Raw genomic sequence first — 26,713 nt, 5'->3', positions numbered from 1 at the left:
GCAATGGCTTCCTACCATCGAAAATAGAGAAAAGTGACTGTTTGTTAGTTGAGTTGATAAATAAAAAACAGCCCCGGAAACCAGTTACGTATTGAACACGTCCCGCAACCGTTATGCATTACACAAGTACCCGCGCCCGGCTACCTATTTGGCGCCTACCTTACGGTATTACTATTTTTATATTTTATATTATTATTATTTCAACACTTATTTTAATTTGGCCCGATTTCGCATAATAGTGCGCTGGTAGGCACACTATCGGCGACCAGTTACGTATTGAACGCGTCCCGCAACTGGTTTCGCGTTACACAAGTACCGGCGCCCGGTTACCCATTAGACATGTACCTTTCGGTATTAGTATTTTTATATTTTATGTTATTATTATTATTATTATTTTTTGAACACTTATTTTTATTTTTTTTAATAACTGGTAATTAATTAATTAATTATAAAACAATTTAAATTGGGTCCTAGATTAGAACAGGGACTTGGTTTTAATTTAGTTCAAAATCTAATTTTGAACACATTAATTAATATTTTAATAAACAAATACAATCTATTTAAACATTCCTCTATCATCGCTCTGTTTTCAAATCTTTTGGCAACCAGGTACATGTTTTCTATTCTTTACAATTTTGTGATAGGTTTTACAAACTAATCATTATATGATCGTCTTTCAAAGGAAATTAACCAATCGATTTTGTTGAATCTATCACATACGATCTGAGTTCTCTGTATCAGCTTATTTTTGCTACATCTCCATCAGTGGTGACGGGTGACATAACAATTACTTACATTAAACCGACCTGATAGGTATGTTGGTCGATTAAAACCTATGAGGTTTTTTGTTCTTAGTACTATTGATTTACAATTTAGTAGTATTGATTTGCATCTTTTTTATGTGTTTTTTCTTTAGATATCAACATGGACAAAACTTATTGTAAACAACAAAGAAAAAGAAGGCTTATTTTGAATTACAAAAGAAAGAGGGGAAAGTTTGTACCAGAAAGTTCTTCTCATGCAGCTTTGCATAGAACACAAGAAACAAGAAGATGTAAGTTTTTGTTAATAAATCAATATTTGCAAATGCCTTATAACATTTAATGTTGTATATTTGTGTTTATATTTCAGATGATACAACACATCAGTACAATTTAATATCATCAAATTCAAATAGGCATGCTTCGGTTGATAAAGAAAATGTCAACTCACATGAATTTTTAACACATCCTCAAAAGAATTAAACTTCATCCTCTCCAATAATAAACATTACAAGTCCACTGAGTAACATCACCAATGGTAAGATTCTATAAATTCCTCATTATATTTTACATAATACACAAATTTATTAGAATGATATAGTATACTATCTTGATTAGATTCCTAAATCAGCTAATAATATTACTTGTAGTTATTTACCATACCACCAATACACCAACAACTGCAACACCAATAATGTCAGCATTCTCATTATTGTCTAATGTGGGGACATCATCAAATACATTGACGCTCACTAGGAAGGGCTCTTTTACGAAAATACCTCCAGGAAAACGAAAGCTAACACAGAATACAATATGCACAAGTGACATACCTAGCTTTGATTTGACAGAAGAAGAGTTTGTTGATCAAGAATTTGGTAAAGACATTTTCAAAGGAATCTCAAAAGGTTATATATGAATTGAAATATTCTATTTATTTTATTAACTAGCTTAGTCATTACTTTCCACTACTTATTTAAAATATTTTAAATAACATAATATGATTTAATCAGATTACTCGGATCATGGCGATCAAAGTGTTATATGTGACATGTGCCATGCAAAATTATGGAAAGACGAAGCCAAAAGGGGACAAAGAACAAATAGTGAGAAGATCAGTTATTTCATGTTGCTACGGTAAGGTCCAGCTTCCAAAATTAAAGGAACCGCCAGCAGATTATACCAGTCTTTTTACTTCATCTAATGCTAAGAGCAAATTCTTTTTGAAGAATATCCATCGTTACAATTCAATGTTCAACTTTACATCAATGGGTGGTAAGATTGACAAGTCCATTAATAAAGGTAACGCTCCGTTTATTTTCAGACTTAGCGGCTAAAATTATCATAGCATTGGAAGTCTTCTACCAGCAACAGGTTCTAAACCAAAGTTCGCTCAACTATACATATATAACACTGATAATGAAGTCTCTAATCGACAAAGCATTTTTGAGTATGTATTCATACATGACTTTTAATTTTTATAGAAAATTTATAGCACGCTGTCATTTATCACAGCTCTGATTTTACATATACTAATAATCATTTTTCTTAATTTTTCAGCCAATCCGATAATGGCAAATCATCAACTTCAGATGTGATTGATCTTCAAATTATACAGCAATTAAAGCACATGCTAGATTCGCATAATCAGTTGGTTAAATGCTATCGAATGGCAAGAGATTGTTTTTCTGAAAATCTAGCTGTTGACTTAAAGCTACGACTTATTGGTAGAAGGCAAAATGATGCAAGGACTTATAACTTACCAACTGCTTCGGAAGTTGCTGCTTTAATTGTTGGAGACATTGGTGATTGTATAGATAACCGTGATATAATTGTGAAAACTCAATAAGGTGGTTTACAAACTGTAAATGAACATCATCCTTCGTACCTCGCCCTTCAATATCCATTTATATATCCATATGGTGAAGATAATTACACAGTCGACATTCTTCACCGAGGTGTTGCTCAAGATTCAGAAGCTAAAAGAAAAAAAACAACTATGAGAGAATTTTTTGCTTACCGAATTCAAGACAGAGAAAATGAGTTTTCTACGAATCTTAATTCAAGGAGGTTGTTTCAACAGCAATTAGTTGATGGTTATACGATGATCAAAAGTGAACGGCTCTATTACATTCGAAAAGAGCAGAAGGTTCTTAGATATGAGAGGTTTGAGAATTTAAGCAATATTAAAAACAAAGGAAATAAAGATGCTTCAAAAGTTGGACAACGTGTTATATTACCGTCGTCTTTTACCGGTGGGGCTCGATACATGATGCAGAACTATTTAGACGCCATATCTCTATGTAAGTGGTTTGGATACCCTGATTTTTTCATAACTTTTACATGTAATCCAAATTGGCCCGAAGTTAAAAGGTTTCTTAAAGATACGACGCTTAAGGCCGAAGACAGGCCTGATATATTATGCAGATTGTTTAAAATCAAGTTAGATGCATTGATTAAAGACTTGAAAGAAAAGGCATTGCTCGGAAAAGTTCAAGCAGGTACGATATAGTTTTTTATTAAAATATTTTTATTGCCATTAATATATACATATATATATATATATATAATGTTATATTATGTTTATTTAACAGTAAGCATAATTAACGTTTCCTAAATTATATGTAGTTGTTTACACGGTGGAGTTCCAAAAAAGAGGGTTGCCTCATGCGCATATATGCTTCTTTATGCATCCCGATAACAAGTTTCCAACGGTTGAACATATTGACCCGCTTATTTCTGCTGAGATTCCGGACAAGAATCAAGACCCTGAATTGTATTCACTTGTAAGCGATTTTATGATCCATGGTCCATGTGGTGCTGATAATATGAAATGTTCCTGTATGGTCAATAAGAAGTGCTCAAAAAAATTTCCAAAGAAGTTCCTTGATGAAACTTGTGTTGACACAAAAGGGTTTTCCTAAATACAAAAGAAGAGATTCGGGAAACTTTGTTGTCAAGTCTGATGTTCACTTAGATAACCGAAGTGTTGTTCCGTATAACCATAAGCTTTTAACAAAATTGTAAGGCCCCGTTTCCGATAACCCTACTTTGGTGTTGGATTTACTCATAAACACAGTTCTAAACTCAGAGTAAATTAAAAACTTCGCGGAATAATTAAATACTTTAAACATCACATTACAAAACATTCATTCTTGTCTTAACATACAAATTGTCTTTTCATAAATAATTAATTAAAACAGTCTTGACACTTCTTCGTAGATGCCAATTTCTTTCGTCCATGCCATGTGTCCCTCCTCAAGCCAGCTGCCTCAATCTATTTGCCTGCGTGCATACTAAAAGTCAGCTACGCTGAGTGAGTTCTAGTTAATCATTTAACATACGATACATTCATATCCTTACTCATACGCATCCGAAGATACGTATTCATGCCTTATTTACTCTTACTTCTTTCATACAAACTTTATATACATGCACACACGCTTACCTATTTTCTTTCATAAAGCCTTGTAATTTACCATAGGCTATTCTATCTCTACCATCACAGATATTATCAGGGTCTGGTCCCTTCTGTCTCAGATATTATCAGGGTCTGGTCCCTTCCGTGTCAGATATTTTTAGGGTCTAGTCCCTTTGTCTCCAATAACCATACATGTCACGTCACTCGTTTCGTACATTCATTTTCATTCATGCATACTTTACATATCTTCTGATCATGGATATACGTATATGTACATATTCATTCGTATAAACATTCCATAATAACATTCAATACTTAGTCTTACATATAAGATACACATATCATACACTTACCATTTAAGTTAAGTGTATTAACAACTATCACAAAGGAGTATGCACACAGCCCCAAAAACATAACGGATAAAGGGGCTAGAAACTCACCTGAAGTCGGTTTCTCTCACCGTTAATAGTTATGCCCTTCTTTAGTTGTGCACGGCTAACTATATAACGCATTACGAGTGTCAAATATCCATTACTACTACTTCTTATATCTAAGTCAATGACACCCTCAACTAACGGGGGTCCGGGGGCAGCGCCCTTGGTAGCGGGGTCTAGGGGCGGCAGCCCCTAGCAGGGTCCAAGGGACAGCGCCCCTGGCTAGGGTTGAGCTTCGCATGCATGGAATGAATTTTATAAAATTTTATTAACAAAAAATGCATCAGAAAATGAATTTTATAAAATTTCGCACGAACGAATTTCGTTTCGCATGCATGGAATTTCGCTTCGCCTGAAACTGTTTCGCTTCGCATGAAACTGTTTTGCTTCGCATGGCTGAGCGAAGTGAAATGCCTGTTTTGCTTCTCATGGCTGAGCGAAGCGAAATGACTGTTTCTCTTCTCATGGCGAAGCGAAGCGAAATGCCTGTTTCGCTTCTCATGTCCGAGCGAAGCGAAATGCCTGTTTCACTTCTCATGGCCGAGCGAAGCGAAATACCTATTTCGCTTCTCATGGTTGAGCGAAACGAAATGCCTTCCTTTCTTCGCTTTTTCCATTTTAAAGCCATTTTACTTCGTGGCTCCTCCTCAGGACCTGATTTTTACTCTTTCCCAACTTTCGACACATTCTGACCCCATGCACCTGATCCTGAACCCATCTCTCAAAGTCCAAACACCACCTTTTTATCTTAAGGTGCACCCAAGAGGTTATAACTTACCAACTTTATATTTTTCTTACATTTCACAACCCGATCTATTATTATATCTGTTTGCATGTCGGTTCTAACCATAAAACTTAACCATTTTTAAACTAAAACCCACCTTTTGTTTGCGGGTTCGAGTTCAGATCTTGACAACTCGAGGATCTAGATGTAACACCCCGACCAAAGGCGGATTATACATCGGGGCGCCACATATTGTTTCATTACTCGTGACACTATTGGTGTCAATATTTATTAATACACATTTTATCGCGCACGCGCAGCGGGGAAAATAAAGAACATAACTCAAACATAAATCAATATATTATAAATTATAACATTCAAACATCATTAACTTGTCCTGATACATTTTAATTCTAGGTCCAAAAGTAAAAACGTCCTACGTGTCCACAAGCTCCAAAACAGCTACTGCAAACCTGAACATGTGTTAAAATAAACGTCAAACACTTGCGTGTTGGTGAGAAATCAAGTTTAATACAATACATAGATAACAATAAATCTGCGCGCAACATGTGTATGTCTGGTTTTCAACAAGGGTGTAATCTGATCGGGACCAACTCTAAGAGACAAGACTGCCAGTGCTCACAATTGAGCTCACAAACAAGACTAACTGTGCATGTGTAAACAAAAGAGAAAATCATAAACGAATGTTCTCCCGTGTTCATCTAATGGTACCATGAAAACTGCGGAATAGACCGTCCATACGGTTAATGATCCACACATACAAATAAACAGCCAAGTCTACGTCCTCAACACATGGGATACTGCGCGACTAAAGTTCATAAACAGTTTAAGACTCAAGTTTTGTATGAACACATGAACATCCCAAAGCATTTAAAATAAAAAGGGATTAGATACGAGATAACTCACTTGATAAACGATGCGGTGTAAGATAAAGCAAGAACCAACTTTAAACAAGCACAAGTTAACCTATAAATAAGATTATTGTTTTAATGATCTGTTTTAAGTCTTGATTATAAGTTAGCATAATTAATAAGTAAATTATTATATAATATATATATATTACCGGAAAAGCAGGGAAGAACAGGGAGGAAGACGGAGGCAGGAGAGGAAGACGGCAGAGAGAGCAAGGAGCAAGAGAACAGGAGAGATTAAGTGTTTGTGTGTGATGTGTTATGAAAATATTATTATTATTTATAGGAAAACCCTAGGAGACACAAATCCAGAAAAAGGGGAAAAGATCTTTAACAGGATCAAGCAAAAGATATCAAAAAGCATAAGAATCCAAAAAGCAAAAGATATGGAAGATATGGCAGCTGCAGAGGCAAGATAAAGCTGTCAGGGAACAGTAAAAAGCATGGGCGGGTCAGATAAAGGTACTGGTCAAGCATGGCAAAAGCAGATCTCAAAAGATTATGTCAGTCACTTTATCTGTCAACCAATGGGGTTGGTACGCATGCTGCGCCGAAAGTAACTTTTCAGACATAAAGCAGATTAGGTCAACAGCTCAAAAGATAAGACAACTCAAAAGCAACGGCTAGCGCGAAGGCAGACACAGAAGAAAACTCAAAGGGTTTAACGCGAGAAGGCTAAGGCGCGAAGGCAGACACAGAAGGTCAAGAGAGCGCGAGCGCGAAGGCAGACAAAAACAACCTTAACGCGTCGCGGAAAGAACTATATTTCCATGCGCACTGCGGGAAGAACCACATTTCTTAGCGCGCCGCGGGAGGAACTAAGATTCCTAGCGCGCTGCGGGAAGAACTATAATTCTTCGCGCGTCGAGGGAACTGCAAATCCTTAGCGCGTCGCGGGAAGCGTTCGTCTCGCGTATCGCAGGAACAGATGGTCTTCACGCAGGCTTCCTTGTAAGGAGTCTGGCGCGTGAAGCTGCGCAGACAACCTTAGGCGGGAAGGAACAAAGGACAAGCAAAGAGTTAGAAGAAAGAGGGAAACAAGGCGTAAGGGCGGGACGGCGACAAGAGGGAAAAGAAGGCGGAAAGAGAGGAGAGGGACGGGACAGCGGGAAGGAAACGAAAGGCGGGAAGGAAAATACATTAAAAATAAAGTATAAATACTAAATCATAAAAGAAAGAGATCGGGTCAGAGAAACGGGTACCTGGGTCGGGTCGGATCAGGGCAGATGTCACAGTCTCCCCTACTTTAAGAAATTTCGTCCCGAAATTTATCTCGAAGTAGGTTGCGCAGAGAACAGGTGCGGGTACTTGATCTTCATTTGATCTTCCCTTTCCCATGTAAACTCGGCTCCGCGCTTGGACTCCCAGCGAACTTTCACGATAGGGATACGACTGCGCTTGGTTTGCTTAACCTCGCGATCCATAACCTCAACAGGCTTCTCAATAAAATGCATAGTTTCATCAACTTGAACTTCATCAAGTGGAATGTGAAGGTTCTCGTCAGCTAAACACTTCTTGAGATTGGATACATGGAATGTTGGATGCACATTACTGAGCGCGGGCGGCAGGTCAAGTCTGTAGGCTACTTTTCCCACACGCGCGAGAATCTTGAATGGACCAACATATCGAGGAGCAAGCTTACCCTTCTTCCCAAAGCGGACAACACCTTTCCAAGGCGACACTTTGAGGAGAACAAGATCACCAACTTGAAATTCGAGAGGCTTTCGCCTACGATCTGCGTAACTCTTCTGTCGGCTTCTGGCAGTCAGCAGATGATCACGGATCTTGGCGATTTTATCGGTTGTCTCTTGAACAAGTTCGGGTCCTGTGATTTGAGCTTCACCCACTTCGCTCCAACAAATCGGGGAGCGGCACTTACGACCGTAAAGTGCTTCAAATGGGGCCATACCGATACTGGAATGATAGCTGTTATTATAAGAGAACTCGATCAAAGGCAGGTGCGAATCCCAATTACCTCCAAAATCAAGAACACAAGATCGGAGCATATCCTCAAGAGTTTGAATAGTTCGCTCAGACTGACCGTCAGTCTGAGGATGATACGCCGTACTCATGTCCAAGCGAGTTCCTAGCGCAGATTGGAGGGATTTCCAAAAGCGAGATATAAAACGGCCATCGCGATCGGATATGATGCTCAAAGGAGTACCATGGCGGCAGACAATTTCCTTGACATAAAGCTGCGCGAGTTGCTCAACACGGTAGTTTTCACGAATGGGCAGAAAGTGAGCAGACTTAGTCAATCGATCCACTATTACCCAAATGCTATCATGTTTGCTTGCTGTCAAAGGTAACTTGGTAATAAAGTCCATCGCTACACATTCCCATTTCCACGTAGGAATTTCTGGTTGTTCGAGCAAACCAGATGGGCGTTGGTGTTCAGCTTTTACTTTAGAACAAGTCAGACATTTAGCTACGAACACAGCAATATCCTTTTTCATACCGGGCCACCAATAAGTAATGCGCAAATCCTTGTACATCTTATCAGCGCCAGGATGAATAGAATATCGAGATTTATGCGCTTCACTCAGGATATCAGCGCGAAGATTCTCATCAAAGGGAATCCAGATGCGATTGAGATAGCAGAGAATTCCACTCAGATTAGGGACAAAATGCGCTTCCGCGCCACACGCTAACTCGGCGCGAAGGTTACCATTACTGATGGATGCGCGCTGCGCGTCACGAATACGCGATTCAAGGTTGCTTTGAATCGGCGCGAAGTGAAGCTGGGTGCGCGGCAAGATACAGTTAAGTTGGCAGGGTTTTCGGCTGAGCGCATCGGCTACCACATTAGCCTTACCAGGATGATACCGGATCTCACAATCGTAATCGCTGATGAGTTCGTTCCATCGGCGTTGTCTCATGTTAAGTTCCTTCTGATCAAAGATATGCTGAAGGCTTTTATGGTCAGTGTAAAGGATACACTTAGTACCATAAAGGTAGTGTCTCCAGATCTTCAAGGCAAAAACAACTGCACCAAGTTCGAGGTCGTGAGTTGTATAATTCTTTTCGTGAACCTTAAGTTGCCTTGATGCGTAAGCGATAACCTTGCCTCGTTGCATAAGAACACAACCGAGACCTTGGTTGGATGCATCGCAATACACGACAAAATCATCATTACCCTCAGGTAGCGCAAGAACAGGAGCTTCACACAACAGACGCTTGAGCGTCAGAAAGGCTTCTTCTTGCTTCGAGCCCCAAATATACGGTTTACCTTTGTGCGTCAGAGCTGTTAAAGGCAAAGCGATCTTCGAGAAGTTCGAAATGAAGCGCCGGTAATAACCAGCTAAGCCCAGAAAGGAACGGATCTCAGAAGGAGAGGATGGCGTAATCCAGTTCTTGATTGCTTCAATCTTGGATGGGTCGACATGAATACCCACCTTGTTAACAACATGACCAAGAAACTGTACTTCATCAGACCAGAATTCACACTTGGAAAGCTTAGCATAGAGTTGCTCAGCTTTAAGCTTTTGCAACACCAACCGAAGATGTTGCTCATGCTCGGCCTTGGTCTTAGAATACACCAGAACATCATCGATAAACACGATCACGAATTTATCCAAGAAAGGCCTACACACCCGATTCATTAGATCCATGAAAACGGCGGGTGCGTTGGTTAAACCGAAGGACATGACCAAGAATTCAAAATGGCCATAACGAGTTCGAAAAGCAGTTTTCGGAACATCTTCATCGCGGATGCGCAACTGATGATAGCCAGAGCGGAGATCAATCTTCGAGAAACAAGAGGCACCTTGGAGTTGATCAAAGAGGTCGTCAATACGCGGTAAGGGATACCGGTTTTTAATGGTGAGTTTGTTCAACTCGCGGTAATCAATACACATGCGAAACGATCCATCTTTCTTTTTAACGAACAACACCGGAGCACCCCAGGGCGAAGAGCTAGGGCGAATGAATCCTTTAGCAGTCAACTCTTGAAGTTGGCTGGCCAATTCTTGCATCTCAGCGGGTGCAAGACGATAAGGAGATTTAGCTACGGGGGAAGCACCAGGGACAAGATCAATACGGAACTCGACTTCACGAGCGGGAGGGATACCAGGAAGATCATCAGGAAAAACTTCAGGGAAATCACGCACAACAGGGATATCGCGAAGCTTCTTCTCTTCAGCAGGCTTAACCACATGGCCTAGGAATGCAATATACTTCTTCCGCATGAGCCTTTGGGCTTCGGCGCAAGACATAAGTTTAAGACCACTGGAGGGTTTTTCGCCGTAAATATGAAGATCACCATTTTCTCGAGGTATTCGAATCAATTTCTTGGCGCAAATAACTTCGGCGCGATTCTTCGAGAGCCAGTCCATACCAATGATAACATCAAAGCTTCCAAGAGGCATAGGGATGAGGTCGATCAGAAAATCGTTTTCGTTAAGATTAAGCGTACAATCTTTAATCACTGAGTTAATTAAAATAATTTCACCATTAGCCAATTCAACTGAAAAATCTTCTTTTAAATCGTTGCGCGGTCGCGCAAGCTTCTGCTCGAAGGCGCGAGAAATAAAACTTCGATCGGCGCCAGTATCAAAAAGTACCGAAGCATAAAATCCGTTAAGCAAAAATGTATCATTAACTACGTCATTATTCGCTTGCGCTTGGTGCGCGGTTATATTAAAAGCTCGTCCACGCGTCACTTGGTTTGAAATCTGGTTCACCGGATTCGCCTGTGTGATTTGCACTTGTAGTCTCGGGCACGCGTTCCGGAAATGACTGGGATCACCGCAGTTAAAGCACGATCTGGGTCGTGGGTTTTGGTAGGTTGGTTGTGGGTTCTGCGGGTAGACTGGTGGTGTTGGCGCAATTGGATTGGCGGGAAGGACTCTACAGTTCTCAGCAGTGTGACCAGTACGGCCACATCGGGTACAAAGTCGACACGGGGTTTGGGTTGGGTGGTGAAATCTACAGGTTGGGCAAAAGGGATGGTTTCCTGTGTAAGGTTTCTTAGGAGGCGGGGCAGGGAGTGCTGGATTGGTTAAGGCATAGTTATGGACTACAGGAGGTGCTGGGTAGGTTGACAGTGGGTTAGGCGCGTAAACTGGGGGTTGGTATGCGGGTTGCTGGACAATGGGCGGGTTGGTAAGCGCATAGGCCTTGCGCCTGCGCTTGAGGTTGTTACGGTTTGAGGGTTCTGGTTTGGTTTCTGTTGGTTCAGGGGCAGTCTTGGTGAGTTTGGTCTTCTCAGTCCCCCGCAGGAACAGGGTTCCTGCTCTGACATGGTTGTCGCTGAGCACAGCGGCCAACTCGATGGCGTCAGAGAGGGTAACTGGGTTTCTGGCCCATACAGAATCTTGAATTTCCATGGGGAGACCCCCAAGGAATTTCTCGATTGCTCGGCGTGAAGGGGTAACAAGGTGAGGGACCAGTAAGCTTAGCTCGTGGAAGCGCGTCGCGTACTCGCGCGCTTCGCCACTGTATTGCTTCAAGTTCCAGAATTCTTCCTCCAGGCGCTTAACTTCGTTGGGAGGGCAGAATTCTCGCGTAAGAATTTCCTTGAATTCCTCCCATGTCATGCTAGAAGCAGCCTCTGCGCCACGCGCATGAGCTACTCCATTCCACCATGTAAGCGCTCTGGATTCCAGGACACTGGAAGCATATAGGGTTCGTCTGTCTGAGGGGCATTGGGTATGGAGGAAAGTGTTTTCAATCTTTTCGAGCCATTGGAGCATCACGGTGGCTCCTTCAAGACCTGTGAACTTTGGAGGGTTACCCGCGTTAAAGGACTTAATGTTATAACTCGAGGTATTGGTATTGTTTTGGCTCAAAGCTTGGGCTATTGCGGCGGCCATTTCCTGGGAACGTTGCTGTCTACGCATGCGCGAGGCTTCTCTTCTCTGAAATCGGCGAGATAGCGGAGGCATTCTATAAAAGTTTTAATTTTAGTTAATATCTTGGTTTTATCGCAAAGTATAACTTTATAAAGCTTGGTTTCACGGAGTTAGATGCTATCAAAAGTTAAAGTAAAATAAATGACCCAAAATGCAGACTTAATAAAGGTAACAAATTCGAATCAGAAATCGACAATTCATGCATCACCATGACTTTCCGAATTCCCAATTTAAAATATACGAGTAAACGAGTATTGGAGATTGACGATTCATGTATCACCATGACTTTCCAATCTTCAATATAAAATATACAAGAAAATGAGTATTGGAGGTTGACAATTCATGTATCACCATGACTTTTCAAGTCTCCAACCTCAGAACATAATCGTAAATGGAAATTGAAAATCAACTATTCATGTATCACCATGACTTTTCGGATTTTCAAATCCCACAAACGAATATGTAAGTAAAATCAATAAAAATCGAAATTCAACCAAAATCGAAATATCGCGAAATAAAACATAAAATCATATACTGCGCAAGTGCGAGCATATTCATAAATAACGAGTAATTAACAATAAGCGCGCAAACATGAGATTTCTCTCATGCGCGAGAAGGGACTCTTAGGTATTCTAGGCCGTTACGTCTAACCACCTATCCTAAAGTCAACGAGCTCTGATACCAATCTGTAACACCCCGACCAAAGGCGGATTATACATCGGGGCGCCACATATTGTTTCATTACTCGTGACACTATTGGTGTCAATATTTATTAATACACATTTTATCGCGCACGCGCAGCGGGGAAAATAAAGAACATAACTCAAACATAAATCAATATATTATAAATTATAACATTCAAACATCATTAACTCGTCCTGATACATTTTAATTCTAGGTCCAAAAGTAAAAACGTCCTACGTGTCCACAAGCTCCAAAACAGCTACTGCAAACCTGAACATGTGTTAAAATAAACGTCAAACACTTGCGTGTTGGTGAGAAATCAAGTTTAATACAATACATAGATAACAATAAATCTGCGCGCAACATGTGTATGTCTGGTTTTCAACAAGGGTGTAATCTGATCGGGACCAACTCTAAGAGACAAGACTGCCAGTGCTCACAATTGAGCTCACAAACAAGACTAACTGTGCATGTGTAAACAAAAGAGAAAATCATAAACGAATGTTCTCCCGTGTTCATCTAATGGTACCATGAAAACTGCGGAATAGACCGTCCATACGGTTAATGATCCACACATACAAATAAACAGCCAAGTCTACGTCCTCAACACATGGGATACTGCGCGACTAAAGTTCATAAACAGTTTAAGACTCAAGTTTTGTATGAACACATGAACATCCCAAAGCATTTAAAATAAAAAGGGATTAGATACGAGATAACTCACTTGATAAACGATGCGGTGTAAGATAAAGCAAGAACCAACTTTAAACAAGCACAAGTTAACCTATAAATAAGATTATTGTTTTAATGATCTGTTTTAAGTCTTGATTATAAGTTAGCATAATTAATAAGTAAATTATTATATAATATATATATATTACCGGAAAAGCAGGGAAGAACAGGGAGGAAGACGGAGGCAGGAGAGGAAGACGGCAGAGAGAGCAAGGAGCAAGAGAACAGGAGAGATTAAGTGTTTGTGTGTGATGTGTTATGAAAATATTATTATTATTTATAGGAAAACCCTAGGAGACACAAATCCAGAAAAAGGGGAAAAGATCTTTAACAGGATCAAGCAAAAGATATCAAAAAGCATAAGAATCCAAAAAGCAAAAGATATGGAAGATATGGCAGCTGCAGAGGCAAGATAAAGCTGTCAGGGAACAGTAAAAAGCATGGGCGGGTCAGATAAAGGTACTGGTCAAGCATGGCAAAAGCAGATCTCAAAAGATTATGTCAGTCACTTTATCTGTCAACCAATGGGGTTGGTACGCATGCTGCGCCGAAAGTAACTTTTCAGACATAAAGCAGATTAGGTCAACAGCTCAAAAGATAAGACAACTCAAAAGCAACGGCTAGCGCGAAGGCAGACACAGAAGAAAACTCAAAGGGTTTAACGCGAGAAGGCTAAGGCGCGAAGGCAGACACAGAAGGTCAAGAGAGCGCGAGCGCGAAGGCAGACAAAAACAACCTTAACGCGTCGCGGAAAGAACTATATTTCCATGCGCACTGCGGGAAGAACCACATTTCTTAGCGCGCCGCGGGAGGAACTAAGATTCCTAGCGCGCTGCGGGAAGAACTATAATTCTTCGCGCGTCGAGGGAACTGCAAATCCTTAGCGCGTCGCGGGAAGCGTTCGTCTCGCGTATCGCAGGAACAGATGGTCTTCACGCAGGCTTCCTTGTAAGGAGTCTGGCGCGTGAAGCTGCGCAGACAACCTTAGGCGGGAAGGAACAAAGGACAAGCAAAGAGTTAGAAGAAAGAGGGAAACAAGGCGTAAGGGCGGGACGGCGACAAGAGGGAAAAGAAGGCGGAAAGAGAGGAGAGGGACGGGACAGCGGGAAGGAAACGAAAGGCGGGAAGGAAAATACATTAAAAATAAAGTATAAATACTAAATCATAAAAGAAAGAGATCGGGTCAGAGAAACGGGTACCTGGGTCGGGTCGGATCAGGGCAGATGTCACACTAGACGTGATTCTTGTTGCTTGATGATGTTAAACACAAGATTCCACCCTTCTTTGGCTTGGATTTTAAATCCGAGTCCTAGAGAGAGTATGTGTGTGTTTCTTGAGTGTGTGTGTGTTTGTGTGTTTGGATGAGAAAAGAAAAGAAAGGAAGAAGTAGTTGGGTATATATAGAGGGGGTTTCATGGGTCCCACCACCCATTCCCAATTCCTACTCCCAATATTATCCAAATACTTAACACACGACTAACTTAACGACACACAGTTAATAACAAACTTTCTATTACGTATTACTTAACAAAAGTTGGATGTTACAAAAATATCAGGGACATATTAACGTGGAGTGGTGCAATCAAAGTGGATCAATCAAGTATTTATTTAAATATATTAACAAGGGTCCGGACAGAACAACTGTTTCTGTTGTACAAAATAGTAAAGAAGATGATTCAGATGAAGGAGTGGATGAAATAAAGAGTACTATGATTGTAGATATCTTTCAGCATGTGAAGCTGCCTGGAGGATTTTTTCATTTGATATTCATTATAGATACCCTTCAGTTATCAGACTTCCGTTCCATCTTCCTGATAAGCAACAAGTTTTTTATGGTCCGGATGATGATGTTGAAGATATCCTTGAAAACCATTTAGTGGCTTCAACAATGTTCACGTCTTGGATGGAGTGTAATCGAATTTATGATGAGGCAAAAGATCTTAATTATATTGAATTTCCCTCTAAATTTGTGTGGAAAAAACATGGAAAATGTTGGGAACGAAGAAAAGTTGGGTTCTCCATTGGTAGAATTCATTCAGTGTCTCCAGCACTTAGTGAAGCGTATTTTCTAAGAATTCTACTAAACAAAGTAAAAGGTCCAACATCATTTGAGGACATCCGCACTGTAAATGGTGTAGTATTCCCTACGTTTAAATATGCATGCTATGAGCGTGGCCTATTAGATGATGATATGGAGTATATTGAAGCAATTAAAGAAGCAAGTAATTATGGTTCCGATGGTTATTTAAGAAATTTATTTGCCACGATGTTAACGTTTCACTGTCTATCTAGACCCGATTTTGTTTGGGAAAAAAGTTGGGAAATTTTGTCAGATGGTATTCTTTACAATCAGCAGCGTGCTTTAAATTCTACAGGTTACTTAAGTTTATTAATCATTTAATTTCTTTAGAACTTTATATAAAAGGATATATAGATAGATGTAACACTAAAGTTGTAATTTTCTGTTTTTCTTCAACAGATTTATCACTTACCGAAGATCAAATAAAGAACTTGACATTGTATGAGATTGAAAAGCTATTACTTCGGAATGGTTCGACACTAAGAAACTTTGAAACCATGCCTTTCCCTGATGATCATGCTGTATCTACCTCTAACAATCTTTTGATCAACGGAGAGCTTAATTATGAACCGCAAGATCTTCAAAACGAGTACGATAATCTTTTTGTTTCATTGACTGAAGAACAAAGATGCATTTTCCTTGAAATCACAGAAGCAGTTGAAATAAATAAAGGAGGCGTTTTTTTTGTTTATGGCTATGGTGGAACTGGTAAAACGTTTTTATGGAAGACATTATCTGCAAACATAAGATCCAAATGTCAGATTGTGTTAAATGTTGCTTCTAGCGGAATTGCATCTTTGTTATTGACAGGAGGTAAGACGGCACACTCTAGATTTCATATTCCGAAAAACCTATGAAGACTCTTCATGTACTATAAAGCCAGGCACTGATGATGCCCAACTTGTAAGTGAAACCAGATTGATAATATGGGATGAGGCACCAATGGTTTATAAACATGCATTTGAAGCACTAGATAGGACTTTGAAAGACGTGCTGAAATGTAATACATTGCCGTTTGGTGGCAAAGTAATTGTTTTTGGAGGTAATTTCAGGCAAATTTTACCAGTTGTTCAAAACGGTAGCAGAAGTGACATAGTTAATTCTTCTTTAAATTCGTCTTACTTATGGTCAGAATGCAAAATCCTAAGACTAAAACATGAGGTTGCATGTAGTAGGTGATCCCTCTAATATGGAACAAACTAAGTTGTTTGCTTAATGGTTGTTGGATTTAGGTGAAGGAAAAGTTGGTGGAAACAATGATGGGGAAGCAAGTATTGAAATTCCTGATGATCTTCTCATTAAAGTTTCATTGGATCCTGTTTCTGATCTTATTAACTTTGTCTACCCTTCTATTCTATCAAATTACAAGGAACCAAATTTCTTTGAAGACAGAGCACTACTTGCACCTACTAATGAAGTTGTTCAAGAGATCAATGATCGGTTGCTATCGATTTTCCCAGGTAATGAAAAGGAATAACTAAGTTCAGATAGTATATGCCAGGAGGAGTATCTTAATGAAAATTTTGATGAATCATTGTACTCGCCTGATATTCTAAACGGGCTAAAATTATCTGGTTTGCCGAATCATAAATTGGTGCTAAAGGTTGGGGTTCCGGTTAGGCTATTAAGAAATCTTGATCAAAAAGGAGGGTTATGTAATGGAACCAGACTTCAAGTAACGTCACTAGGAAATCGTGTTATAAAAGCTAAAATTATATCTGGAAGTAACATTGGGGAGCCGGTTTGTATACATAGGACGTCACTCACACCTACTGACAAAAAAAATCCTTTTAAGTTTCAACGAAGACAATTTCCACTAGCCGTATGTTTCGCAATGACGATAAATAAGAGTCAAGGACAGTCGCTATCTAGAGTGGGTTTGTTTCTGAAGGAGCCAGTTTTTTCGCATGGTCAACTATACGTAGCATTATCTCGAGTAAAAAGTAGAGACGGGCTTAAACTGCTAATCTTTGACAAGAACGGTAATGTTACCAATACAACTACAAATGTGGTATACAAGGAGGTATTTAGAGAGTTGTGAAATCTATATTAAATTGAAGTTGCATTTGTTGATTGTAGTTCGACTTATGTATTGAATTCTTTTGCATTTTATTTTATGGAACATTGTAGTTCATATGTTGGTATCCTATTTAAACTTACATAGTTAAATATTTTGTTTACACTTAATTCATTACATAATCTGTCAAATTGTATAAATGAAATAATGTCAGCCTTGGATTGTAGGTGATAAAACAATACTTCATTTTAATGTTAATTCCAATACATTTACTGATTTGGATTTCCAGATTCGTTGTGTATAATAAGGTTAATTTGTTTGGTCAACCAATTTCAAGTAGTAGTGTTTATATCTTTTATGGAGGATCAACATCATCACGTTCAGAACCCCAAATTCTTCATTCAAGGGAAGAAGAATTGTTTAGCCACCATGCATTTTGGTTTGTTACGAATGATGATCATCCAATCTCTCTCGTATCCTTTCTCTCTATCCCCATTCAAATAACAACAAACTTCCTTTTCTTTTCTTTAACCTACCATTTAAACCCTCCTATTATTGTTATTATTATTATTATTCATTAACTTATAAAACATAGATCTTTCTTTTTCTTTCGCATATGAATGTTTTGGTTTTTCTGATTGTTATGTTGTTCCGGTGTGTGCATGGTGATCTATAACACCCGTTATGAGTAATGGTAAATGGCTAATCATATAATGCTTTAATTATTTTATCAATTTTTTTAAAAATATTCTTCAAATTCAAATTTATTTTCTCCAACCCGTGTACCACACGAGTCACTAACCTAGTTGTGAATATAAAGAAAATTAATTTTTGGATATTAAATATATGTTAAATATCATAAGTATGCTAATATTTATAACAAAATAAGTGGATATCGATATAAATAAGAGAATATATATTTTTAAGACAAAATAGCAAAAGACGTCCTTTATGTTTACTCGTTTTTTCAGCAGACGTCCTTTAGCAAAAGAAATGACAGAAAGCGTATTTCATGTTTCAAATTCCTTTCAAGTTACGTCTTTTGACATTAACCCAGTTAATTTTTTTCGTTAATCTGGACACATACAAGGCACATGAGGGTAGTATAGTAATCTTACACATTATCTAAATAAATAAAACAAAAAGAATAAAAATCTTTTAATAATTAAACTAAAAAAAATAAAATATATACAATTTCTTTCTTCTCTCTCTCTTTCCGTCTCTCTCCTCACTCCCTCTCTCTTCTCTTCCCGTCCCTCTCACTCAACCACCGCCGTCTCCACCTAAACCCCGGCCGTCGGTTGTTATCACCACCGTCTCCGCCCTAACCTCCGACCGTCCCCAACCACTGCTGCACCGACCATAGAGAGACCGCAGCTACCGGTAGGGCTGCCACTTTTACCCGAAACCCGACCCGAAAAAACTCGTACCCGAACCCGAATTAACCCGAACCGAAGAACCCGAACCTGAGAAAAGACTAACCCGAACCGAAGTAATTTGGGTTGGTTCTCGGGTTTGATCTATAAGTTTCGGGTCAACCCGAAAAACCCGAATAAACTTCTAATTTTAAAATTAAATATAAGTCTTAGCCACTAAAGTTATCATAATCTAGATCTAATCGACTGTTGTCATTCTAACCATTATGGATCGATTGTTTATTATTAATTTATTTTTTTCGTTACTACTAATAGCAACCAAAATCGAACACCCAAATCACGCCTGATTGAATACGATTAAGGCTCGAGTTAGTTTTACTCTTCTTTTGAATTGTTTTATCAACTTATGTTGGTTTGTTATTTGATGATTTGTGTTATAAGCAAAGAAGAATACGTTGTTTTAATTTTGGCATTGTAGTTTTTAAAATTTTTTTGTTTTCGTGTTTTTTTTTCTTTTGTTTGTTTGTTTTCTAGGATACTTGAAACCCAATTAACCCAATCCGAAAAAATCCGAACCCGAATTACCCGAAACCGGAAAACCCGTGAGAGATTTGGGTTGGGTTTCGGGTTAAGATTTAAAACTTTGAAACCCGAAGAACCCGACCCGGAAAACCCGAAACCCGAAGAACACCCCTAGCTACCGGACGACCAGAGACCGCCATCACCACCAATCTGTACCCCTCAGTTTCACCTCGCCGGAAACCTTATTTTAAAGTGAATCTAGAGACCGCAGCTCTTGTAATCCCTTATTTTGAAGTGAATCCAGTTTGGAAAGAGACAAGGTTGTCCCCTTGACTTTTGAATGCTAAACTTGCAATTACCAAAAATATATTAATCATATGAATACTAACATGACTTGCAATTATCTGATGAATACGTGTGGAGCATGAGGGAATATTACGCCTCTGCCATTAGATCCATTCGAGTTAAAAATGCACCACTTCATGCTTCAGCAAATCGGCATCTTGAGCATGTTTCTCCGGTTCTAGAGAGGTCAGAAACTTTGCCCCAAAACACCAATATAACGAGGACTAAGGATTTACAACTACCCCTGTTCATGGCTACACCCAATTTCTCACCATTACCCCTTTCTTTCTGTCCGACATCGCCAAATCGAAAACGACAAGGTGATTAAATATTTAACAAGGGCAAAAATGGTAGTTTTATTATTGGGCGAACACAGCGACGGCGGCTACGGGTGGAGACTATGGCGGATCTGTATATCTCGCTCACCACGCCGTCGCGCTTGTCATTGATTTGGATCCGTACGTGTTTCCGGAACTCTAGTTTTATCCTCCCAAATAAAGATGGTGTTTGCAGGTGCGGCGGAACCACCGTCGCTGGCGGTTGCAGGTGCGGCGGCGATTGTGGGTCTAGCTTCACCTGTGTTGTTGGGGTTGGGGAACCAGCGTCGTCGGTAGTTACAGGTGCGGCGGTGCAGTGATGACGGTCCGATGGTTCTTAACGTTGACTGCTGAGAGAGAAAGGGAGGAAGAAAGAGAGATATGGTGTGTGTTTAGGAGAGAGAGGGAGAGAAAGTTATTATAAATGCATCATTTTTGTTTTAAATATTGAGTAAATTATAAAATTACAAGATTGCCCTCACGTGTATCGCACGTGATAAAATTTAACGGAAAATTTTAACTGGGTTACACTACTACATAAATAGGTATTTGGTGCGGATTTTTGCTACGGAAAAAATCGGTCGCCAATTTTGCTACGAAGTAGCTACGGATTAGCTATGGATAAATTTTGCTATGACTTAGCTACAAATATTCCGTTGCGAAAAAAAATCCATAGCAAAATCTGTAGCAAATTTGACAAAATAAGTATGATAAAAATGACTTCATAAAACTGATAGCAAAATCTATACCAAAATCATGAAAGAAAATATTTAAAGCGTTATAAAATAAATTTTAGTAAAAGCCGTAGCAAAATTCATAGCAAATTTGAGAAATTAAAAACGTTGACAAAAAATTTATTGCAAAACGCGTAGCAAAATCAAAGCAAAAGTAATTAAAACTAATTTGGCAAAATTTGTAGCAAAGTCTGTAGCAAAATTGTAGCAAATTTGAGAAAATAAAAGTACCGACACAAAAGTTGTTGCAAAATGCGTAGCAAAAAAAAAAAGTATATTAAAACTACTTTTGTGAAATCTGTAGCAAAGTTCGTAGCAAAATCTGAAAAACGAGAATAAATTAGAAAATCTTAACAAAATCTCAACAAATATGTATTCTTATCAACACGGTACCCAATTGAAGTTGACCCGTTTGTTTCTTTAGGGATGGACCAACGACCCATTATCCTATGTTCAAGTCCGTCTCCAAAATTTCGAATGCCCAAAGCGAGTAATAAAAACGGCCCTTATACAAACAAATCTCAAAAGAAGTTGACCCATTTGTTTCTTTAAGGATGGACCAAGAACCCATTATCCTAAGCTCAGGGTCGTCTTCGAGATGTCGAGTGCTCGGGACAAGTAATAAAAATGACCCTTTAAAAGAATCTCTAAAGATCGACAGTAATTGTAATAAAAATAAATAAAATAAAGTCATTGGGTTTAGAATTGGATTTGGAATTCAAACTTATTAAAAAAATTATAATTTTTATGCCATATATATATATATATATATAAAGAGAGGCTGAAACAGCGATCACCAAAACATTTTAGAGATATAGCACAAGGGCCTCTCACTTATGTTCAATCACACAAGGGATATTTGGTTAATGGTTACAAGTTTCACACACAAACATCTTACAATGGACAGGTTACCCAAAATTCTGGTGTGTGCGTGAAAGGGGCTTCTTATGACGAAAATGAAAGTGACTACTATGGATTGTTAGATCAAATCCTAAAGGTGGAATATCACAGCAAACTAGGAAGTTGTGTTGTTGTTTTGTTTAAATGTATGTGGTTTGATCCCACGAAGGGTGTGAGAGTGGACCCGAAGACTAATATGGTTGGTGTTAAACCCAAGGTAGTAGGATGCATTTATGACCCATTTATCCTAGCGTCACAGGCACAACAAGTGTATTATACATATCCTTCAAAGGATAAAGGATTAAAAGACTGGCTGTTTTTTAAGACGACGCCAAGGGGAGTTTTGTGTATTAGCCAAAGATGATAGTGAAGTAGGCGAAGAGGATAATGAGGACGAAGATCATTTCTTTCAAAATCATGAAAGGTTAGTATGTACAACAACTGATGATTTGCTCCCTATTACTCATGTACACGGAAATGTAATAGAAGAAGTCAACGACATAAGTGATGATGATTAAGAGGTTATAAATGATGATTGTGAACAAGCTGTGTTTGAAGAAATCGATGATGATGACGATGCAGACTAATATGAAGATGAATATTAGTTTGTTTATTTTCTATGTTATTGTTTGATAATTTAGATGTTTATTTTGCTACATTTGGATAATTTGGATATTTGTTGTGTTTACATTTAATGTTTTTAAAACTGAACCGGTCATTAAACTGTTGTTCTAGTTCACTCTCAGATCGATTGGACCGGTCTTAAGAATCGAATGATATTTTAACAAGTTTAAAAAATATAGGTTTTTTATAACTAATTGTTTAAATGTGTAGCCTTCCTTTTTATGTATAAAAAAGGGACAAATTATATAACATGTTTCGACATCAAATCCAAATTCCATAGAAAAACTTCATGTAAGGAAAAAAGATTAACGTTTTCTTTTGCGAACGGTCTGAAAAATTTGCGTCTTGTTGTGCAAAATTTGAACACTAAAAAAATTGGACCCATAGAAAAAAAAATTCTTGGTTCCTTCACTGGCCACAACCAGTAGGGATGAGCTCGGTACCGGTATCGAAAATACCGATCCTGAAATTTACAAATTTTTGGTACCGGTACCAAAATATTCGGTTCGGTACCGGTACCAGGATGGTACCGATATTAAAGGTAAAAATTCGGAGAATACCGGTACCGTACCGATCCTGAAACTCAAAACTTTGGTACCGATTCGGTACTGACGGTACCAAATCAGTACCGATTTCGGTACCGGTATTGAATTTGCTCATCCCTAACAACCAACACAGAAAACTGAACCGGACCGTAAATACATATCAGGCCGTTTCATATATATATATATATATAGGGGATGGATATTGCGAGAAGTGATATTAGAGAGAGAAGTGCAAGAAGTAAATCTCAACCATTCATTACACAAATCAATGGTTCATGATACACAATGGCATTTTTGTAAATAGTTTGAACATTTGCACTGATGTTTTATGTTTAAAAGGGTACGATTGTCAATATCCTGCAGCTTAGAATAAGTAACGTATGGTATATCCCTGCTTTCACTCCAAAACTGCTCAACGTAAATTCTCACGCGAAATCAATCCATTTCAGCACATAAAACTGATACACAGAATTGATGAGTTTAAGGTCAGTTGATTTTGTTTGGGTGTCTATAAGAAGAAATCGTTCATCTATGTTGTTTATCGGTGTGGTTTGAAGTTTAATTGGGAGCTTTTCATATGCTATATTGACAAACCCTAGTCAAGAAATTAAAGGTGTGATGGATAATTTGTGTTTTTTTTTAAATCAAAGTAGCATATAAACTAAATAATGCATACAATTAGATTATTTAGCTGTAGTTTATCATAGTTCCCTACACCTAATAGTAATATAAGGTTTCCATACCACAACAGTAGGTAAAACGTTTTTTACAAAGAGTTAATACATCTAAATTGTGTGTGTTGTGTTGTTAGTAATATATAAGTAACTAGGTGGAAGCTTCGTTACTTAAAGAACATGAATGTTATGTAAGGTGAATGGTTGATGCTACTTTATCCATAGGATGCTAAGATTTAGTTCCTTTTCAAAGTTTATGAATCTGGTAGGTTTTTTTTTGTGTAAAAACAGGTTTATATTGTGTAGTTATAATAATAATAAATAAGGATTAGGCATAGGTGTATGTTTGTTAAACCATAAAATAATTAACGATAAAGACATACTTACGTACATGGTACGTACCTACGTCCCTACATGCGTACATCCCTTCGCACGGACATACCAGGTGTGTACGTCCCTACGAACGTACAGACAGACATACCTACATACGTAGGCAAACGTACCTACATATGAACATCATGCGTATATATGTACATACGTAGGCATACCTACATACAAGCAGTCATGCGTGAGTACGCACCTACATACATACATCATGCATACATACCTACATACGAACAGTGTTGTGTGCATACGTACGTACATACATAGGCATGTATAGACATACGTACCTACATACATTCATGAAGTAGCGTACGTATATAGGTACATACCTACCTGCATACCTTTGTAGATGACAATTGGTTTGTACTAGTTGTATGTGTAGGTGTTTTATATGTAGATTACTATTTTATTGTTTGTGTGGTATAGTAATTTGTTGCTTGTGTATGATGCTTTGTGTAAATACATGATGCTATGTGTAGGTGTTGTATGCTTGATCTGTAGATTCCTATTTCTGATTTGTGTAGGAAAATATGTTCTTTGGTTACTGTACTGTAAACTTATGTATAATTTTATTTTTCTTTAGTTTAGGTCATTGTTATCTATGTATGGAACATTATGGATTGTGTATGTGGTTTTCTAAAGATGTAGGTTATTATACATACAGATAAATAGCAAGTGTTGGTGCCATAGAAACTTTAAAAGCCATCATTTTGAGTACTTGAGTGTACTTGAGTGTAAGTATTGGTTATCATAGCACCGTTTTCTTAGGCCAACAACCTTCGCGCAGGTTAGGTATTTTCGATTATGATTGTTTTTATGTTTAATCTATGTTTAAATTAACTGGCGTATTTTTTTTGTGTTTGTCCGTATGAGAAATCGAATTATTTTTAGATTTTGATTGAATCGATGTATGTGTTGTTCTTTATGTTAGGGTTCAGTTTTGTTGTTCGATGCATTCTTGTGCTTAGTACTATTTTTTTTACTTTGCAATAAATGTTTTGAGGTTAGCTGTTAATCTTAGTTCTTATTTTTGGTTAGGAGTGTGGTTGATGTTACTTAACATGTTAAGTTGTTCTTTAGTCAACTTCTGCAAACTGTTTTCTTTGTTGTTTGATATGTTTTTTATTCTTGATTTAGAACATATAGTAGATAAAATTTTATTATTAGATCTTATTTGTTGTTTTTACTTTTTAGTTACATTTGTTTTGAAAATTCTGTTACTTTAGATAATGTATACATTTTAATTGAGAAAGGAAATTTAGTTGAACATGTATTCTTTCATCTTATTTATTTTATTGGCTTTTGTTTTTATTTTAATTAGATTTGGTATTTTTATTTTCGAAGCTGGATGTTTGCTTTTGAAAAATTTTGGTTTTTAATTTGGTCAATTTCTGTTGATACCCAGTTGAATTTCACTCTTAGTGTACTGCTTTTGTTTGATTTGAGTTTTGTTGTGACATAACAGAAAACAGAACTTGTCCGACGCGACGTGTCGGGTTAAAAACTAGTTTGGGATTATAGTTGAAATGGAATAGTTTTTTTTTGTATAACTAGTACGCTTATATAGTTTATTTGGTGTTATTTAAAATATAGATAAAATGGTAAACACAATTGTGTATCATTGGTGTCATTTGTGTTGGGTATTTTATCAGTTGTTTTACAAAAGTTGTGTGGTGAATTAATTTGTTTTGTTTTGACTTAAAACAGTTTTGAAGACATTTGGCCTTTGAAAGTATGCCAAATCACAAAGGGGATGCTCTGGTTAGAAAACACGATTTCACACGTTGTTAAGGGCGATAAAAACAGAACGAAACTAAGAACAATTGATCTTATTTAGTTTTATTCCCATTATATTTAAATTATGTATGTGATTAAGCTAAACTATGTAGACAAAAGTTTGCACTCTATATTTTGTTTAAATTACTTTTTAATGTGATGGATTCATAATATTACTATAAAGTTTATTTCTAAACAAAAGAAATGCATTACTAGTGTGGTATGTTTTTTTCCTGCAATAAATTTTCCTACAATGTAGAAAATTATTCATACACTACAAAAAATTGTTCCTACACTGTAATAATTTGCAGTACCTAATTGCCCCTACAATTTATGTTCGATTGTGCAGGGTATTTTTTTTATTTGTAAGATGTGCTACAATTCAGTTGAGTAATTTTCAATCGAATTACATACTTCTGCATTTTATCCTAAAGTTAATAATACCCAAATTACTCTTAATGGTTACATTACAGGTTACTCTTAATAGTCACATTATTATGTAACTAATGAATTTTCAATCGGGTAATTTTCAATCGTTACATACTTCGACATTATTATCTCTGTTTTTTATTTGATTTGTATATGGTTAAACAATATGTAACCAATGAATTCAAATAAAATTAAAAAATACTACAGAATATGGTATGTCATAAATGTCAAATCTTTAGAAACAAGCAATACTTTAGAAACAATACTTTAGAAGCAATATGGTATGTCATAAATGTCAAATCTTTAGAAACAAAAAAAGGTATAAGCACATGCAAACAAAAAACCCAAAAACAATGATAGTAACATAAGTTTGAAAATGTAAAACCATCTTTTATTGCAGTTGCGAGAGTAATGAGCGTTTATATACAGATTGCATGTGTGACACACGTTTTT

General features: G+C 37.7%; 1 protein-coding gene across 1 annotated transcript; it reads left to right on the top strand.

The window, feature by feature from the left end:
* The first annotated feature begins 1,455 nt into the window (after nt 1-1,455).
* LOC143591528 (uncharacterized) lies at nt 1,456-17,658 on the top strand. Its single transcript, XM_077071709.1, has 10 exons — nt 1,456-1,666; nt 1,772-1,895; nt 2,319-2,563; nt 2,609-3,259; nt 3,387-3,534; nt 15,314-15,912; nt 16,017-16,430; nt 16,501-16,659; nt 16,850-17,057; nt 17,109-17,658. The coding sequence occupies exons 1-10, from the start codon at nt 1,456-1,458 to the stop codon at nt 17,656-17,658; spliced, it is 3,309 nt and encodes a 1,102-aa protein (XP_076927824.1).
* Nucleotides 17,659-26,713: the final 9,055 nt, after the last annotated feature.

This window comes from Bidens hawaiensis, unplaced genomic scaffold (assembly GCF_021521415.1).
Source record: "Bidens hawaiensis isolate Kalapana, Puna unplaced genomic scaffold, B.hawaiensis_p1.1 tig00039879_1, whole genome shotgun sequence".
NCBI classification, from domain to species: Eukaryota; Viridiplantae; Streptophyta; class Magnoliopsida; order Asterales; family Asteraceae; genus Bidens; species Bidens hawaiensis.
The sequence above is the reverse complement of the archived record's forward strand: the minus strand, read 5'-3'. Positions and strand labels throughout refer to the sequence as shown.

Coding starts and splice junctions, on each gene's coding strand:
- LOC143591528 (XM_077071709.1), top strand. CDS start 1,456: ATGTCAGCATTCTCATTATTGTCTAATGTGGGGACATCATCAAATACA. Junction 2,564..2,608: donor TTTAATTGTTGGAGACATTG/GTGATTGTATAG, acceptor AAACTCAATAAG/GTGGTTTACAAACTGTAAAT. Junction 16,431..16,500: donor ATCTTTGTTATTGACAGGAG/GTAAGACGGCAC, acceptor CTATAAAGCCAG/GCACTGATGATGCCCAACTT.